This window comes from Rattus norvegicus, chromosome 19 (assembly GCF_036323735.1).
Source record: "Rattus norvegicus strain BN/NHsdMcwi chromosome 19, GRCr8, whole genome shotgun sequence".
Lineage (NCBI taxonomy): Eukaryota > Metazoa > Chordata > Mammalia > Rodentia > Muridae > Rattus > Rattus norvegicus.
This window is the reverse complement of record NC_086037.1, coordinates 50,705,366-50,717,789: the sequence shown is the minus strand read 5'-3', so window position 1 is coordinate 50,717,789 and position 12,424 is coordinate 50,705,366. Positions and strand designations below refer to the sequence as shown.

Sequence of the window (12,424 nt, the reverse complement as noted above, 5' to 3'; positions counted from 1 at the left end):
TCTGAACCTGTAAACCAGCCCCAAATATATGTTGTCCTTTATAAGACTTGCCTTGGTCATGGTGTCTGTTCCTAGCAGTAAAACCCTAAGAAAAGCACTAACTAGCCTGGCACTTGCTATGTAACCCAGGCTGGCCAGCCCATCTCTTAATGTACTATTCATTAGATTTACCTCTTCATGGGTCACTTCCCCTTCCTCTACTTAACAATCTCCCACACAAGGTTTCTGCTCCCAGGTCACCACCTCAGGGTTTAACATTCAGGAGAATGCAAACTGAGACACTTTGCCAGTCTGTCACCTCTACACTATATGCCTGGCCCCTAAGAGCATGCATGACTCAAGAGAAAGCCTTCTGACCAGGAGCTTCAGATTATACCTTCCCTCTGGGGAGGGGTTGCCCTGGAACAAGGGCAAGACAAACTCACCTCCCCCAAATAACTGTATTTGCCCCTGAGGATCTGCCGGTATAGCCGGGTGCGGTTGTCATCCTCAAAAGGCATGGTGCCACTGAGCAGGATGTAGGCAATGACACCCAGCGCCCACATATCCACAGAATTGGTGTAGGGTTTCCGAACCAGAACCTCAGGAGCAATGTACTCAGGTGTGCCACAGGTGGTCTTCATCAGGCAGTCATCACCTTTCTTTCGGGCACTGGCCAAGCCAAAGTCAGTGATGATGATCTTGGAGTCAGTGCCTGGGTGATAGTAAAGGAGATTCTCAGGCTTGAGGTCTCGGTGTGTGATGCCAAGGGCATGCAGATACCGGACACCATCCAGTACCATTTGCAGCACTCTTGTGGCATCCCGCTCAGTGAAAGAACCCTTGGCAATAATCCGGTCAAAGAGCTCACCACCAGTGGCCAGCTCCATTACCATATATACCCGTTCCTGTGTCTCAAACACTTCTACCAGCTGGATGATGTTGGCGTGTCGCACCCGGCGCAGCACTCGGAGCTCAGACTCACACACCTCCCGCCCTTCTCGGTACTTGGTTTCAATCATCTTGATAGCATATGGCTGTCGGGTTGCCCGATGCTCCACACGTACCACTCGGCTAAAGCTGCCTCGCCCAATCAGGGCCTTTATATCATACTTAGCTGTCACACGTGGGTCAAATTTGGCCCTGTACTTTGCCACCCTGGCCCTGCGTGGTGGTTCTGAGGGAGGCTCTGTGTGGCCAGTAGTGGGAGCACCAGGGCAGGGTGGTGCATATTGACTGGTAGCTGGGAATCCAGCTTTGAGAGGGCCAACACTGTCCACCTCTGTGATGAAGTGCTTGTATACATCATTCTTAGTGGCACTGAAGGGCTCCACTTTCTTGACCAGATCCAGCTGGACATCCTTGGGTGGCTCAGGAAGGACCTTGCTTGTCCCACAGCCCATCACTGACACGGGGGCATCCTCTCCAGCGAGGCTGGCAGGACCTGCTCTGTAGGCAGTGCCCCGTCTACACCTATGCAAACAGAAAAGAGGGCAAGTCAGAACAGCCAGGGACACTCCTAAAGGACAAAAGTCGTCTTCCCTTTTCCTGTTTTCTTTCTTTTTTAAAAAGAATTATTTATTTCATGTATATGAGTACACTGCAGCTGTCTTCAGACACACTAGAAGAGGGCCTGGGATGCTATTACAGATGGTTGTGAGCCACGATGTGGTTGCTGGGATCAAACTCAGAACCTCTGGAAGAGCAGAGCACTCAGTGCTCTTTTTTTTTTTTTTTTTCTTGGTTCTTTTTTTCGGAGCTGGGGACCGAACCCAGGGCCTTGCGCTTCCTAGGCAAGCGCTCTACCACTGAGCTAAATCCCCAGCCCCACACTCAGTGCTCTTAACCACTGAGCCATCTCTCCAGCCCCCTACTGTTTTCTTGATAAATGCAGTCTAATTAAGAATGAAGTCAGGGGCTGGAGAGATGGCTCAGTGGTTAAGAACACCCGACTGTTCTTCCAGAGGTCATGAGTTCAATTCCCAGCAACCACATGGTGGCTCACAACCATCTGTAAAGAGATCCGATGCCCTCTTCTGGTGTATCTGAAGACAGCTACAGTGTACTTATATATAATAAAATAAATCTTTAAAAAAAAAAATGAAGTCAGATAAGGGTCAGGGAGATGAGTGGGAATGGGGTGCATGATGTTGAAACTCACAAAGAATCAATTAAAAAATAAAAACAGGGGCTGAAGAGATGGCTCAGTGGTTAAGAGCACCGACTGCTCTTCTAGAGGTCCTGAGTTCAATTCCTAGCAACCACATGGCGGCTCACAACCATCTGTAATGGGATTTGATGCCCTCCTCTGGTGTGTCTGAAGACAGTGACAGTGTACGCATATATATATAAAATAAATAAATCTTTAAAAAAAAAAAAGAGCATTGGCTGTTCTTCCAGAGGACCCCAGTCTGACTCCCAGCACAGATAACTGTCTGTAACTGCAGTTCCTGGGGATCTGATGCCCTCTTCTAGCCTCCCATGGCACCAGGCACACACATGGTGCACAGACATACATACAGGCAACACGCCCATACACATAAAATTTTCAAGTAAAATAAAAATAAAAACAAAGCCAGGCAGTGGTGGCTCATGCCTTTAATCCCAGCACTCAGGAGGCAGAGGCAGGTGGATTTCTGACTTTGAGGCCAGCCTGGTCTACAGAGTGAGTTCCAGAACAGCCACGGCCACACAGAGAAACCTTGTCCAGAAAAACAAACAAACAAAAATTTAAAACAAATAGAAACAAAGACATTAGCGTACAGAAGCCAGGCATAGTAATAATTCACACCTATGATTTCAAATTTTAGGAGGTTGAGGCAGGAGGATTATCATAAGTTCAAGACCAGGCAAGGCTAGAGTGAATTCTGAGAAAGCTTAGGCTTACAGAGACTCTGTCTTAAAACAAAATAAAAGCAACTTCAATCTCAATGGAGGGTCTAAAAAAAGCTAAGGTCTGATTTCACTGGATCAAGTTTCATGTCTTCCAAGCCTAACAAGGGCAAGAATGTTCACCAGACACCATTGTTGGCGCTTTTATTTACTCTCTAGTCTTCCTGGGCCCTTCTAGTTAAAGCCTCATATTTCCTAAACATTAACATCACTCCTCATTATTCTGGGTCATCTTTTTGATGTAGTGTTAAAAACCTCTTCCAGGTTCATCACCCATAAGAACTCAGAAAATTCCCACAGAATCAACTGAGCAGGGCTCATAGACGCTCACAGAGACTGAAGTGACAATCACAATCATGGAGCCTGCATAGGTCTGCACTTGGTCTTCAGCATACATGTTATGGTTGTTAGCTTTGTGTTTCTGTGAGACTCCTAAGGAAGTGGAGGTGTCTGCGCTTGGGCCCCTGTCCTCCTACCTGTTACCTTGCCCAGCCCCAATGAGGATTTTTTTTTGGGGGGGTTCTTTTTTTTCGGAGCTGGGGACCGAACCCAGGGCCTTGCGCTTCCTAGGCAAGCGCTCTACCACTGAGCTAAATCCCCAACCCCCCAATATAAGGATTTTACTTCATCTTATTGCATCTTTTTATGCTGTGCTTGGCTGATATCCCTGAGAAGCCTGCTCTTTTCTGAAGAGAAACAGAAGGGTAGATCTAGGGGTTGGGGATTTAGCTCAGTCATAGAGCGCTTGCCTAGGAAGCGCAAGGCCCTGGGTTTGGTCCCCAGCTCCGAAAAAAAGAACCAAAAAAAAAAAAAAAAAAAAAAAAAAAGGTAAAAATGCCTGCGTATGCTGGGACACAAACACACATATACAGAAAAGGAAAAACAAAACAAAGCAAATCCACCAGGTATAAAGGAAGACTTTGATGAGCACAGCCTAAGAGTTCAGGTTTTATGTAGTATGCCAATATGGCACTTAGCAAAATAAAGTTTATCTTTCCTTACATGAAAGGAAACAATTCATCTTCAGGGTTTGGTATACCAAACTGCAAAATTGGGTCCACATAGACTTACATGTTGTAGTCTTAAATTTGTATTACATTTATTTACTTATTTATGTATTTATTTGTGTGTGTGTGTGTGTGTGTGTGTGTGTGTGTGTAACAGGTCACAGTAATTTTTCGGGAGTCAAGTCTCCTGCCACCATGTGGGTCCTGGAGTTGAACTCAGGTCACTGGACCAGTCCTCCTAATTCAGAACATTGTATTTAAAAAAAAAAAAAAAAGACATTTAGAAAATGGATTCCTTCTGATAGAGGCCAAACATTAAAACTGCAAACCAAAAATTCTGAGATCCATCTCTTCCTTCAGGAAAACAAACGTATTGACACCCAGGAAGACCACCATTCTTAGGCCATCGTTCCTGAGGCAGAGAACAGGCCTCTGGCCCCTGATCCTTAAGCAACATCTACCACTGAGGAGAGGATGAGAGGTCACGCAAACTGCATGGATTTCTACATGGGCCACTCAGAAGTCTCTTCTACCTGGTGAGGGAGAGTAACTCAAGATTTACCAATGATTAGCTATATCTAGCCAAACACTCTATGAGAAAAACTAAGGTTTATAAAGAAAAAGTCCTGAATTTTCTTTCCCTTTAAGTAAAGTTAGCAGTAAGGCACCATGTTTATTCCAATTAGAAGGCTGCTATCGGGCTGGAGAGATGGCTCAGCGGTTAAGAGCGCCCGACTGCTCTTCCAGAGGTCATGAGTTCAATTCCCAGCAACCACATGGTGGCTCACAACCATCTGTAAAGAGATCTGATGCCCTCTTCTGGTGTATCTGAAGACAGCTACAGTGTACTTATATATAATAAATAAATAAATCTTTAAAAAAAAAAAAGAAGGCTGCTATCAATGTTCTACCAACCCAAATACAGATTGAAGCTGGAAGAGAAGAGCTATCAGCTCTGAAAGCTAGGGGACACACGTAAGATCCTCCAGATGATCAAGACTGGTCCACATTCCAATCACATCTGTTTTTGTTTTATTTTGTTTTTTTGAGACAGGGTCTCAAACTATGTAGCCCCGAGTAGCCTAAAACTTACTATGTAGACAAGGCTAGCTTCAAGTCCATAGAAATTCACTTGTCTCTGCTTTTCATATGCTCAGCTCCAATCGTATCTGCTGTATTAGTTAGGGTTTTACTGCTGTGAAGAGAAACCATGACCAAAGCAACTCTTATAAGGACAATATTTAATTGGGGCTGGCTTATAGATTCCGAGGTTCTAGCAGAACTTGCCCTCATCAGTTCAAAGCCTGAATTGTTTCCTCATACACTAGGTACTGCGTCAACATACCTCTGCTGAGCCCTTTTCTCAACAATCTATGTTCAGAAACCCAAATACCAACTATAATCTATCATGCAGCTCACAGCTTTATCTTCTTTTTCTACAAAAGTCTTGCTATGTATCCCTAATTGACTTTGAACTCACTATGTAGGCAGGGCTGGCCTCTAATTCACAGCTATCCTGCCTGCCTAAACTCCTGTGTGCTGGGATTGCAGGTGTGTGCCCCCAGCATGAGCTGCACGGCTTTACTCTCCACTGCCTTTAATTACACAACTGTCAGCCCCTTGATGAAAGCCTGTTTCTCAGCTCCCCTGGCCTCCTTGAAACCTGGCAAAGTGAGCTCAGGAAGCACTCAGCCTGTCAACAATGAAAGAGACATGGTAGACACTTGGTTTCCTATTTGCTGTGAGTCAACAACGAAAGGTTCTGAGGTATTTTTAAGACTTAGAAAGAAGCCACAATGGTGGTTCAACATCCTTGACAACAATGGTTTTTTTTTTTTTTTTTTTTTTTGGTTCTTTTTTTCGGAGCTGGGGACCGAACCCAGGGCCTTGCGCTTGCTAGGCAAGCGCTCTACCACTGAGCTAAATCCCCAACCCCGGCAACAATGGTTTTAAAGGTTACTTGAACCTCAAAGTAAGTCTGTCCACAAGCTTCCAGACCTAACTCTATTTATGGGGAAGCCAGGAGAAAAGAGCTTGCAACAGAGGCCTGGTTTGTGACTCTCCCAATGGTAGAAAACAGGCATTTGCCCCTCTCCACCAACAATTTTCCCCCACAGTAAAGCAAGATAACCTTAATCTAAAGATCCTGAACCAAGCTGGGCATAGTGGTGCATGCATGCCTTTAATCCGAGCACTCATGAGGCAGAGGCAGATGGATCTCTGAGTTTGAAGACAGCTAGCTAGGGCTACACAGAGAGAGAGAAATAACCAGAAGATCCTGAGGCTGTGTTGGAAAGCGGTGATCTCAGGAGTAGGTGATGGCTAAATGGTACTTCTCATCTTCACAGAGCAAGCACACACAAAACAAAGATTCTTGTCCTCTTAGATAAATCTCTTCAACAGGAATAGCTGTGGAAACTGACTCAGCAACTCCATTTCTAGAAACAACACTGCAAAACTACTTTCACAAGGGAACAGATATCCCTATGAGAAAAGTCATAGTACATTCATCAACATAATGAAAAATAAGGAGCTGGAAATACAACTTTTACCCAAGTTCTTACCTAGCATGGGTGAGGCTCTGGGTTCAAACCCAGCACAACAAAAGAAATTTTTTTTTTTGTTAGAAAATTAGAGCATGGGGAACAGCTCTGTCCTAAAACCATGAGAGTCTGAATTTGTTCCCCAACAACCATGTGTAAAGCTGGCATTATGACAACTGTAATGCCAACAGACTGAGGACAGGGGATGTGAGAGGGTTCCTGGAGCTCACAGCCTGCAATTGTTACCACCTGGTTCAGGCTCAGTGAGATCCTGTGTACGTGAATGAGGCAGGGGTTAGAGAGATGACTCGGAGATTTAGGGCACTTGCTCTCAAAGAGAACTTGTTCATTCCCAACACACACGTGGTGACTCACAACCACCCCTAACTGGTTCCAGGAAATCTGATGCCCTCTTTTGACCTCTACAGACACATATGCAGGCAAATTAAACACATAAAATAAAATGAATAAATCTAAAAATATTTCTTAAGCAAAATATTTTGGACATTTACCTTTGGCCTCCCATCTACTTGTAGGTGCACACATGTGTGTATGCACCAAATATATGCACACACATGCACACACACAAACATGTGCACACATATAAACACACACACATGAAACAAATAATTTAGAATACATAATTAGCTTTAACTCTAGCACTCAAGAGGCAGGGGCAAGCAGAACTCTGTGCGTTTGAGGCCAGCTTAGTCTATAGAGTTAGTTTCGGGACAGTCAAGGCCTCACAGAGAAACTAACAAACAAAAAAACTGTAAGTAAAAGATGTTCTAAGTAGCTTGGACCAGTAGTATAGGCCTGTAATCCCAGCCCTTGAGAGACTGAGGAAGGAGGTACTGCTGCAATCCTGAAGCCACCCAGAGACATACACGATTGCCTCACAGAGGAGAGGAAGAATGCACCAGTGAGATGGCTCATCAGGTTAGAGTGCTTGCTGCCAAACATGCCACTCTGAGTTCACTCACCAGAACCCACATGGGATAAGGAGCCAACATAACATACTCCTACAAGTTGTCCCCTGACCTTATACACACCTCAACACAAAGTAAATAAACTTTGTAAGAGAAAAAAATGTAAGAAAAAAAATGTAAGAGAAAAAAAGTTTTTTAAAGGAAAACTTAGAAACAACCCACATAGTCAGCAATGAGAATATTAATTCCAAACCAGCCAGAGCTACATATTGAGATCCTATCTCAGAAAATGAAACAAAACAAAGACAAAATAGGGCGTAAAAATTAATTCAAATAATTCATACAACAGAATTCTCTTCAATGATGCAGTAGAAAGGTATATTACAACTTACAGATATAGTTCAGTAGTGAGAACTTGCCTAATCTGTGCCAGCCCTCAGTACCACAGAAAGGAGAGCAAAACCATGTAAATCAATACTGATACTACACATCAGGACTGATACCTGTGATGTTTTGTAGAATAAACCTAAGTATATGCATCTATTATACCAAATGAGAGATTTTATTCATTGATTCTTTTATGAGAGGGTCTCATACAACCCATGCTGACCTTGAACTTGCTAGGTAGGTAAAGATGACTTTGAGCTCTTGATCCTCCCGTCTCTACTCCAACATTCTGAGACCACAGGCCTGCATCTCTATGCCCAGTCCTCTGTGGTACTAGGAACTGAACCCAAGGCTTCCTGAAAGCTAGGCAAACGTTCTATCCACCAACTGAGCTGTATCTCCAGCTCTTCTCCTGTTTTAGCTATGATTTTTTTTTTCTTGTTTTACAAGAGATTAGATCAAAAGGCTTCACATTTAAGGAAGGTGGCTCAACACTGAGTTATTATCTTGGTCCCATTTTGGTGGTGGTTGTTTTAAAATTTATTTCTTAACCAGGGGGTGGTGGTGCATACCTTTAATCCCAGAACTAGGGAGGTAGAGGTGGTCTAGCCTGGCTCAGGCTCTATAGTTCAAGACAGCCAGGACTACACAGAGAAACAAACCCATCTTGAATACACAAACACACACACACACACACACACACACACACCATACACACACATACATACATACAACACACACACACATACATACAACACACACATACATACAACACACACATACATACAACACACACACACACACACACACACACACACACACACACACACACACACCTTTATTCCCAGCACTTTGGAGGCAGAAGCAGGTAATGTAGCAAGTTCCAGGCCAGTCAGAATTATTGTCTCAAAAACATTATTATTATTATTGTTGTTGTTGTTGTCATTGTTGTTGTTGTGTATGATATGTACAGGTACATGCACTGTGTCATATCATGCATTTAGAGGTTAGAAAACAACTTTTTGCTTTGTTTTGTTTTTGAAGCAGGGTTTCTCTGTGTAGCCTTGGCTGTCCTGGAATTCATTCTGTAGACCAGGCTGGCCTTGATTGAACTCAAGAGATTTGCTTACCTTTTTCTTTCAAGTACTGGGATAAAGGAATGTACGTGCAACCATTGCCTGGCAATTGTTACATATTTATTAATCCCACCCTCAGAAATACAGATCTAGGGGCTGGAGAGATGGCTCAGCAGTTAAGAGCACCCGACTGCTCTTCCAGAGGTCCTGAGTTCAATTCCCAGCAACCACATGGTGGCTCACAACCATCTGTAAACAGATCCGATTCCCTCTTCTGGTGTATCTGAAGACAGCTACAGTGTACTTATATATAATAAATGAATAAATAAATCTATTAAAAAAAAAAAAAGAGCACTAGCTTCTTTCTAAAAAAAAAAAAAAAGAAATACAGATCTAGTCATTTTTCCTGAGTTCTTCTTTCTAGCCCACAAATGTTTACTGATTTCCCATCTTGGAAAAACTCTATTAGGACAGTAATAAAAAGAAGACATAGTTTTTGCTCTCAAAGAATTTGCAGCCTGGACAGTGCCACATAAAATCCTTTGATCCATTAATTGTTTTTTCAAGACAGGTACTTACTAGACAGTTCTGGCTGTGGCTGTCTTGGATTTCACTCTGTAGAACAGACTGGCCTTGAACTCACAGAGATCCACCTGCCTCTGCCTCCCAAGTTCTAGGATAAAGGTGTGTGTCACTAAGCCCTGCTGAGTCATCACATTTATGATGCCCTGAAAGGCCATTTCAAATTTTGAGTCTGAAAAAGTCTGTCAGGCAATTTTCTTACAGCAAAGGAAAACATCACACATATTTCTACCTTAACATCTAATATGCTGACAATGAAAGATTGTGTCAAGAATTAGTTCAGTGATGACCTAGCCAATATGATACTAAGATTTTTTGGAAGCAAATTGTGTTTGGCAAAGCCTCTTTCCAGCTCTCAGTTCTCAGAATTCCTTACCTCTTTCTAGGGCCTTACTTCTCCAATTCTCTCCATATACCAAGATGTGCACAGAGAATAACAGTATCGTATAATGCTCTAGGCCAATAAAGACAGCTGCTTTCAGCTATCCTAAAGTTTAAGTGTCAATAGTGTCAATGCTTACAGCACAGTCACATCACCACACAGCCGGTTCAGCACTGAGGAAGGTGAGAGTTGCTCATAGAACATGCTCATATTAACAAAGCCAAATGAAAGACCAAGCCCAATTTTCACTCATTGTGACTGACACAAGACTTCAGCATCTATTTCAGATTCCACAGACACTCAGCTCTTCAAAGGCATTCTGTTCCAAATAACAAGAAAATATAAGATGTGAAACTATACCACAATGTCAGAGGCAAGCAAGTTTCCTGAAGGCTGCACTTTCTCTGGTTCATTTATTCAACTTCAGCACAGGAATACAATAAGACTTAGAAAACTTGCCTATGCAGCTAACCCATCCTCTAGTAAATTAGTACCCCAAAGCCCTTTAGGAGTGGTCAGCTGCATCTATCTGATGAGAAATAGTGTTTTCAGAGCTCTCTGATACCTACAATCGATCTTGAAAAACAAAACACAAGCATCATCCAACACACAGCTCAATATGAAGAACAACTTTAAGAGACATTTTGCCAGGCAGTATTGGTGTGGGCCTTTGATCCCAGCACCCAAGAGACAGAGACAGATAATCTTTGTGAGTTCAAGGTCAACCTGGTCTATAGAATGAGTTCTAGGACAGCCAGAACCACACAAAAGAATACTACCTCGAAAAACAAAAAGGGGGAAATGATGACATTTCTAGCTGTGACTGATGGGAAAAGCCCAGAACCCAAGCTACTCAGGAAGCAAGGGAGGATAATCCCAAGAGTGAGTTCAAGACAAGCTTGGGCAACATAGTAAAACCCTATCTCAAAATCAAAAGTGAAAACGATGGCTGGAGTTCTACCTCAGTGGTAGAGTTAGTTCTTGATTAGGTCCAATCCTTAGTACTAGGAAAAAACAAAACAAAAACAAAACATCAACCACGATGTGGCTGGCTAAGGAGCTCAGTGGGTAAAAGCACCTGCTGCCAAGACTGACAAACTGATTCTATCTAGACCCAAAAAGAGAACCAACTCTCACAAACTTTCTGACCTACCTACTTATCTATGCATGCACACACAGAGAGAGACAGAGACAGACAGACAGACAGACAGACAGGGACGTTTTCTGTGGCTAGGGGTGTACCTCAATAGTATATATTTGGCATATATTTAGATCTGTCAAAGCCTTTCTAAGGTATGGGCATAACACAAATCTTCATCCAAGAAGTACAGTAATATCAGTAGCTTTTGCTTTCTTATTTTCAAGACAGGGTCTCACTCTGTAGCCCTGGCAGGACTGACTGGTGAACTCACTATAGAAGCAGGACTGACCTCAAATTTAGAGCAATCCTCCTGTCTCATTCTCTTAAATGCTGGAATTATAGGTGCACAACCATGCCCTGACTTAATCATTTATCAAACTTTTCTGAAAAGGGAATATAGTTCAGCTGGTTTTGCCCAGGTTCAATCACCGAGCAGGAGGAAAGAGACTCCAAAACAACTTTAAAAGCACAAATCTTGTTTCTTATTTTTGTTTTGCTTCATGAGACAGGGTCTCAGTCTGAAGTCCTGGTAGACTTGATATGCAGTCTGGAATGGTCTCAAAACCATGGTAATCCTGTTCCTTCTGTTTTTCAAATGCTGGGGTTATAGCATTTAAGCTACCATACAACTTCTGAAATCAAACTAAGCTGACTATGTAGCTAAGTGAAAAGGATTCAGGCCCTGAGTTCTATTTCCATCAACAAAAACAGCAAAAAAGAAATCGTGAAAACTTTTTCCCCCAAGACAGCCTCTGAAACTGACTATAACGAGATATCTATCATTCAACTTTTTTTTTTTTTTTTCGGAGCTGGGAACCGAACCCAGGGCCTTGCGCTCGCTAGGCAAGCGCTCTACCGCTGAGCTAAACCCCCAACCCCCTATCATTCAACTTTTGGGCATCCTTCTGCTTCTGTCTCAGGAGTGTAGTGATCACAAGCATAGGTGATCACAGGCATGCATCACCATACTAGGGCTTTGGGGAATTTTGTTTTTGAGACAGGGTCCCATATAGTCCAGGTTTGTCCTAAACATACTACGTAGCCTAAACTGGCCTCTACTAATCAGAAGTACAGGCCACCACATCTAGCTCAAACTCTTGAATTTGCATCTTGAAAAATTACTTGATGTCACTGTTTGCCGTGACTTAATCTGTATCCATTCAAAAAGTCAGTGTCCAAGTAGCTTTCTAAACACTAATGCTGTGTGAACGCAGGGGAGTTTTCCAAGGAAAGACACCGATGGTAGATTTAAAAGGACACGGGTAAATTTCCTATACTGATAAATGAGAATGGAAATGAAGAAAGTCCCACAAACCAAGAAAGCAGCTATCTGAAGCTTGAGGGTATGAAACCTAACAGGAGGCTTACATGCCTCAACAATACACAAGTGCCCAGGTGTTCACTGTAGGGCTAGGTAGGCCACATCCGATTATGAAGAGCTCTGAATGCTGCAGGCTACAAGGTTTAGTTTCTCCCTACAGTGACTAAAGGAGGCAATTTTAGCTA

The 12,424-nt window shown here is 43.0% G+C and overlaps 1 protein-coding gene across 1 annotated transcript in view; it reads right to left on the bottom strand.

The window, feature by feature from the left end:
* Pskh1 (protein serine kinase H1) overlaps nucleotides 1–12,424 on the bottom strand; it is a 32,111-nt gene that overhangs the window by 19,101 nt on the left and 586 nt on the right. Inside the window, exon 2 of the mRNA NM_001108897.1 lies at nucleotides 1,362–1,452. Coding sequence (NP_001102367.1) covers nucleotides 1,362–1,382 — 21 coding nt within the window. The 5' untranslated portion in view covers nucleotides 1,383–1,452. The remainder of the gene's footprint in view (nucleotides 1–1,361; nucleotides 1,453–12,424) is intronic.